General features: G+C 34.6%; 1 protein-coding gene across 2 annotated transcripts in view; it reads left to right on the top strand.

Moving 5' to 3' along the window:
- The window catches only part of USP14 (ubiquitin specific peptidase 14), a 42,584-nt gene that overhangs the window by 3,815 nt on the left and 31,438 nt on the right, over positions 1-7,331 (top strand). For both annotated transcript variants that reach the window (XM_019653860.1, XM_019653861.1), the window contains exons 2-3: positions 994-1,139; positions 3,805-3,837. In XM_019653860.1, the coding sequence (XP_019509405.1) occupies positions 994-1,139; positions 3,805-3,837 (179 nt within the window). The remainder of the gene's footprint in view (positions 1-993; positions 1,140-3,804; positions 3,838-7,331) is intronic.

The following is a 7,331-nucleotide window of genomic DNA, read 5'->3' as shown; positions in this document are numbered from 1 at the left end:
TATATATATATATATATATATATATATATATATAATTTACGCCACATTTTGTTCGCTCATTCGTCTGTTGATGGACACTTGGGTTGTTCCCATCTTTAGGCTACTGTGATTAATGCAGCTGTGAACATGGATATACAATTATCAGTTTGAGTCCCTGCTTTTCATACTTTTGGAAAGTATGGAAGTAGAATTGCTGGATCATGTGGTAATTCTATGTTGAATTTTTTGAGCAACTGCCACACCTTTTTGAGCAACATCAAAATGGCTGAACCATTTTATATTCCCATTAGCAATGCACAAGGGTTCAAATTTCACCACATCCTTGCCAACACTTGTTATTTTCTTTTTTCCTTTTTTTAGTGATAGCTATTTGAATGGCTGTGAAGTAGGATTTTTATATTTTTTAGTGATTTAGTTATAGCTTTGGATTCTTAATATTTGACCATCTCTTGATCAGCAATCATATCTTTCAATTCTTATAATCCAGAATCTGTATTCCTTAACCTGTTTTAATTATGCTTTATTCTCCCAATAATTTTTTCCCCTCAAATTGCCTTTCTAAAAACTTTCTTTTTCCTCTCTATTCCAACAGTATGTATTGATTTTAACGATTGCTTAACCACATTTTGAAGTCTGTGAATCTTATTCTGGGAACTATTTCAGTGTGATATTTTGCAGAGATTATTGGAGTAGGATTCAGAAGACTTGTATTATTTACTAACTAGTTTTTTGACATTAGTAAATCGTCCAACTTCTCTTAAATGTCATTTTCCTTGTTTATCAAATGAGAAGTTGGATTAGATCCAGTTAAGTTTTATTCAGGACCTACTGCATTCAATTTACTCCTGATTAGGTGTAGGTATTATGAACATAAAAAGATGAATGACATAGTTTGGCTTTCAAGAACTAGCTTAATAGGTCCCCTAAGGATCGTCTAAATCTAAAATCTTGTTATTTTGTAAGTGAAAAGACAAATTATGGTTTTGTTTGCAGTTACTGTGAAATGGGGAAAGGAGAAATTTGAAGGTGTAGAGTTGAATACTGATGAACCTCCAATGGTGTTCAAGGCTCAGCTTTTTGCACTGACTGGAGTCCAGCCGGCCAGACAGAAAGTTATGGTGAAAGGAGGAACGTTGAAGGTAAAATGTAGTCCAAAATTCCATTATATACTATTATTATATAATTAGTGAAAATAATTAACACCAGGAGATGTAGCATTTGAGGTATTTTTTATTTGGTGGGAGTATATAGTCTATGGGATTAAAACTTTTATTCATGTTAGTATAAGGAGTAACATTATAACCATTTCAAACACTATAAAAGCATCATTAATTTATTTTATTTTAAAATGTATTATATTAGTGAATACCTCTGGTGGTCAGGGGAGTGGGGTACTTCTATTTATTTGTATTTGAATTTTTTTCCCTATGAGAGTATGTTAAGAGTATTTTATTTTTAGATTATTATAAAATCTATTTGTATTTTCTTAGTAATATGTATGGGGTGGAAAATTTTTTCTCTGTTAAAAATATGGAACAATATGGTAGATTCATTTTGTTTAATAAAAAAGACTTCTACAAAATGTAGTTTTGTTCAAATTCAAAGTATTTCAACATCTTTACCAAAGCCCCAGTTCTAGAATACTGGAAAACTTAATTTTTTTCTTTGACCTTTCTTGCATCATACCCATTAAAAAAGAGCCCCTTTCTCTTAAGAGTAATCACTATCTAACACCTACCTGGAGATGAGAGAGAAAAAATTTTTTTGTTTAAAAAGAGAGGGAACTTAATTTTTCTCTAGTTCCCTTGGAATGATCACATTGACTACAGTTAAGAGTCCAGGCTTACGAACATAATTGATGAAGGGCCACTGAAAAGATGTGAAAGTATTTTATTGTTTATAATATTAAAAAGCATTTTCTTCAAGAGTTAGATATGAAATGCTGAAGAGCTGTATTTAACTTTAGAGATAAAGCCAGGTGGTAAAACATATTGGTAAAGAAACATTGTTTCCCTTCCAAGTTGTACTATGAGCTTTTAGTCTTAGTGAACTTGATAACCTAATTTGTGCTGAGCTGTGTACAGGCATACCTCAGAGATATTGTAGGTGTGGTTCCAAACCACCACAATAAAGTGAATATTGCAATAAAACGAGTCATGAATATTTTTGTTTCCCAGTGTATATAAAAGTTATGTTTATACTATACTGTAGAAAGTGCAATAGCAGTATGTCTAAAGAACAGGCATACATACTTTAATTAAAAAATTCCTTATTGGGCCGGCTCAGTTGGTTAAGAGTGCAAATTCTGAGCAACAGGGTTGCTGGTTTGATTCCCACATGGGCCAGTGAGCTGCACCTGAGCTGAGCGGCCTCGAGCTGCCGATGGGCAGTCGGATGGCAACTGGACTTGGAGCTGAGCTAGCTGCGCCCTCCACAACTAAGATTGAAGGACAACAACTTGGCTGTTCCCCTTCCCCAGTTCCCCAATAAAATCTTAAAAAAAAAAAAAATTCTATTGCTAGAAAATACTAACCATTATCTGAGACTTCAGCAAGTCGTAATCTTTTTGCTGGTGGAGGGTCTTGTAAACAACTCAATATCTGCAAAGCACAATAAAGCAAAGTACAATAAAATGAGGTATGCCTGTACTGGTGGTATACTGTGGAGAACTATAGAAAAATATGAATGAATTAAATGAAACTGACTTCTGATAGCCATCACTTATTGAATACTTATTTTGTGCCAGGCTTTTATTTTCTTTAATTCTCAACTGTATGTATTTAAAAAATGATGAAAGTAAATCATTTTATATATTTTGTAAATGAGAAAACTGAGCATCAGAGAGGTTTAAGTAGCATGCAGTAAGACACCAGAAAAGCATGTGATTTAGAAGTCAAGCAGATCTGGGTTCATTTCCCACCTCTTTTGACTTCGGGTAAGTAAGTGCTCTGAGGGGGCATATATAGTTATAATTACTTATGATTAGCAGTAATAGCCCTTACACTGAGAAGGGTCTTCAGAAAGTTATTCCACTTGGAGCAGGGTGTCTAGAGAGATAATTAAGGGCACCACCAAAGGGAAGCATATTGAGTTCCTGGTACCTTCTGTAAAAAGCAAGGAGTACTATGGAACTGACTTTACCCTCCAAAGTGAAGGGCTTAGCTTCATTAGTCCAAAATATCCATGGACCAATCATGGCATTAACAAAAATCTTAATTTAATTGAACGTGTTGAAGTAAAAGTACTTGTTAATTGCTTCATAGATGTGAAATTTAGTACTTGAGAAACATTTGTGGACAGGGCAAGTATTATTAAAGGTTAGTTTGTCTTGGGTAATCCTGTTTACTCCCCTTGTGTAATTTTTAATAGCACTTTCATTCTCAAGAATCTTCCTGATTTGGGTGATAAATTATATAATTTCCTTAATTATGTAGACCTTATTTCATAAGCTACTATTCATTCTTGTCACATAGGCTAGTTATTAACTGCTGGTTCCAAACGTACAGCAAACATGCAAAAAATTAGCTTCTGTTATTTGTAATCAATCACGTTTTTTAGTATTTTTGGTGCCGCCAAGTTTCCTGTCTTTTAGATTGTGTTTTCTTATGTAGTTTAAGCAATTGTTAGACTTAATAGCTTTAGGACTGCATGTGCTTTTTAAAAAAAATACTTTTGATTATAGTAGTTTTAAATAAAATATGCTGACAAAAAATTCTCCTTTAAATTCGCTTAAAATTAGTTGATTATTAGATTATGCTTGGATTGTATAGGGTGGTTAAATGTTTTTTGTTTTCTTTAAAACAGGATGATGATTGGGGAAACATCAAAATAAAAAATGTAAGTATTATCCTAAGAACACATATTATAATGCAGTTTCCTAATTGTACCAAAATATATTCCAAATCCTTTTTTCCCATATGTATATCCAGTTGTTCCAGCACCATCTGTTGAAAATACTTTCCTTTCCGCACTGACTTATGTTGGAGTCTTTCTTAAAAATCAACTGTAGGTCTATTTTTGGACTCTTGTTTCATTGATACATTTGATTAAATTTATACTAGTACCATATGATCTTGATTACTAAAGCTTTATAACAGGTCTTGAAATAAGATAGCATAAGTTCTCCAACATTTTCTTCTTCAAGAATATTTTAGCTCCTTTGCATTTCCATATAATTTTAGAATAAGTCTGTCAATTTCTACAAATGGACTCCTGGAATTTTGTTTGAGATTGCATTGACTCTGTAGTTCAGTTTAGGGAGAATGAACATCTTAACAGTATTGAGTATTAAAATCCTTAAATATGGTGTACTTCTCCATTTGTTTAGGTCTTTTTATTCTTTTAACAGAATTTTGTTATTTTTCAATTCAATATAGTGATCTTGTATGGTTTTTGTTAGATTTGTGGAACTTAATGTTTTTTGGCTGTTGAAAACAATGTTTAAAAAAATTTTTTTTTCAGTGTTCGTGGTTAGATTATAAAAATACGGTTTATTTTCATCCTGTGACCTTACTAAATTCACTTGCTAGTTGAAGTAGGTTTTTTTTTTTTTTTTTTTTTTTTAGCAGCTGCTCAGCTTGGGCTGGCATCGAACCGCTGTTGCTCAGAGCTCAAACTCTTGAGCGAGCTCTTAACCAACTGAGCCACTCGGCCGGCCCTAAGTAGGTTTTTTTTTTTAAAGATTCCATTGGGTTTTCCATGTACATAGCATGATATCTGTGAATAGAGTCAGTTTTACTTCTCCCCTTTCAATCTTTATGACTTCTATTTTTTTTATTGCCTCACTTCACTGGCATACAGAAGTAGAATTAATTATTGTGTATTGGCTTGTATCCTATGACTTTGCTGATTTTACATATTAGTGTCCTAGGATAATGTAGATATACAATCATGTCATCTGCAATTAAGAATGGTTTTAGGGCTGGCTGAGTGGCGCGTTGGTTAGGAGTTGGCTTGGGGCGCCAGCCCTGAATAGCAGTGCCCCGGTTTGGATCCCACATGAGGGCCAGTGACGCTGTGCCCTCTACAGCTAAGATGGTGAACAACAGCTTGACCTGGAGCTGGACTGCCGTGAGTCGCCGGCGACGGCGTAGGCTGCAGTGGGGCTGGCCAGCAACAGGTGTGAGCTTTTGTGAGCTGCTGTGAGCCACTGTGAGTGGCCATCCAATGGCTGGTGAGCGACTGCCTCACCTAGGAAGAGCGCAATGATAATACCAACATGAGCCGGTGAAGTGATGTCCTCACCAACTAGACTGAAAAACAAAAGGACAGCAACTTGTCTGTTCCTCTTCCTCGATTCCCCAATGCTGTTCCCCTCCCCCAATTCCCCAGTAAAATCTTAAAAAAAAAAAAAAGGTTCTATTTCTTTTCAACCTCTGTGCTTTTTCTTTTTCCTTTTTTCTTGCTTTATTCCATTGGTTAGGATTTTCAGCACAATGTTGAGTAATAGTTGATAGTTGATAGTGGACATCATTGCTTTTTTCTGATCTTGGAAGCAACATCTCCAGTCTTAGCTGGAAGTTTTTTTACAGATGTTCATCATAGATTGAGGAAGTTCTGTTTCCAGTTTGCTGACAGTGTTTGGCATGAATAGGAGTTGAATTTTGTCAAATACTTTTTTCTGTCTGTTGAAATGATCATTTGTTGTTTATCCTTTAATTAGTTAATGTGGTAAACTATACAGACTTTTTTTAATAGTAAACCAACTTCACATTCTTGGGATAAACCCCACTTGGTCATTATGTATTTTCCTTTTTATATAGTGCTGGATTCTATTTGGTAGTATTTTGTAAAGGATTCTTATGTCTCTTTTCATGAGAGACATTGGTTTGTAGTTTTCTTGAAATGTCTTTGTATGATTTTGCTATCAGCATAATGCTGGACTTATAGAATGAGTTAGGAGACATCCTCACCTCCTCTCTTTTCTGAAAGTGTTTGTATTGTTTTTTTCTTTAAATGTCTTGTAGAATTCGCCAGTGAAGCCCTTTAGACTTGGTACTTCCTTTGTGGGAAGACTTAATTAAGAATTTAGTGTCTTTAATAACTGTAGGACCATTCAGATACTGTATTTTCTTTTACATCAGATTAGGTAATTTGCATCTTTTAAGGACTTGGTCCATTTAATTTAAATAGTTTAGTTGATTGGCATAATATACTCTGTACTTCTAGAATCTGTAGTGGTGGTTTTTTTCTCTCTTTTTTCCCCTCGTATTGGCAAATTGTGATTTCTGAGGCTTGTTAATTTCATTGATTGCCTTCCCTGAAAGAATCAGCTTTGCTTGTTTGTTTATTATTTTATTTTCCCCCTTTGCTTTATTTCTTCCTTTTACTTTGGTTTTAATATATATTTTTTCTAGCTTCTTAAGGTAGAAGCTTACTTTATTATTTTTGACAAGACTTTTTTGTTTTCTGTATATCTCTTGTGCCCATTTTTCTATTGTGTATCTGCCTTACTGATTTTTTTAGGTGCTTATATATAATATTCTATTTTCTAGTTGTCCGTTTAATTTTGATTATGATAATGTTTTATGGAACTTTTAAAGATTTATGTAGTTAGTGACATCAGTTCATCTTTTGTCAATTTAAGAAAAAAAAATTTTTTTTTTAAAGATTTTATTGGGGAATTGGGGGAGGAAATAGCGTTGGGGAATTGGGGAAGGGGAACAAACAAGTTGCTGTCCTTTTGTTCTTCAGTCTAGTTGTGGAGGACATCACTTCACTGGCCCATGTTGGTATTGTGATCATTGCGCTCTTCCCAGCTGAGGCAGATCGGTCGCTGGCCATTGGACTGCTGCTCACAGCGGCTCACAGCAGCTCATATCGGCTGCCGGCCACTCATGGTAGTTTTAAGAGAGCTCGCAATCTTGAGTGAGCTCTTAACGAACTGAGCCACTCGGCCATCCCCTGTTTTTCTTAATTTTAATTGGTATTGTTTTGGTCTTCTTTATTCTTTTTCAGAAATTTCTTAGCTATTGTCATGAGTATGAATTCGCTACATGAATTAATCATTTTGCAAAGTTTCAAATAGGAATTTCATTAAATTTGCATAATAATTTGGAATCATATCTTTATAGTAATTCTCTAGTCCAAAAACCTGTCGTGTCATCTTTCCCAATTTTTTTAGGTGTTTTTCTATAACCCTAAGTAAACTTTATAGTTTTCTTTTTTATTTTATCTTATTGGGGAATTCGGGAAGGGCAACAGCCAAGTTGTCCTTCATTCTGAGTTGTGGAGGGCACAGCTCAGCTCCAAGTCCAGTCATCATTTTCAACCTAGTTGTGGGGGGCACGGCCGACCATCCCATGTGGGAGTTGAACTGGCAATCTTGTTGT

This window comes from Hipposideros armiger, unplaced genomic scaffold (genome assembly GCF_001890085.2).
Source record: "Hipposideros armiger isolate ML-2016 unplaced genomic scaffold, ASM189008v1 scaffold_209, whole genome shotgun sequence".
NCBI lineage: Eukaryota > Metazoa > Chordata > Mammalia > Chiroptera > Hipposideridae > Hipposideros > Hipposideros armiger.
This window is presented reverse-complemented; position numbering and strand designations above follow the sequence as displayed.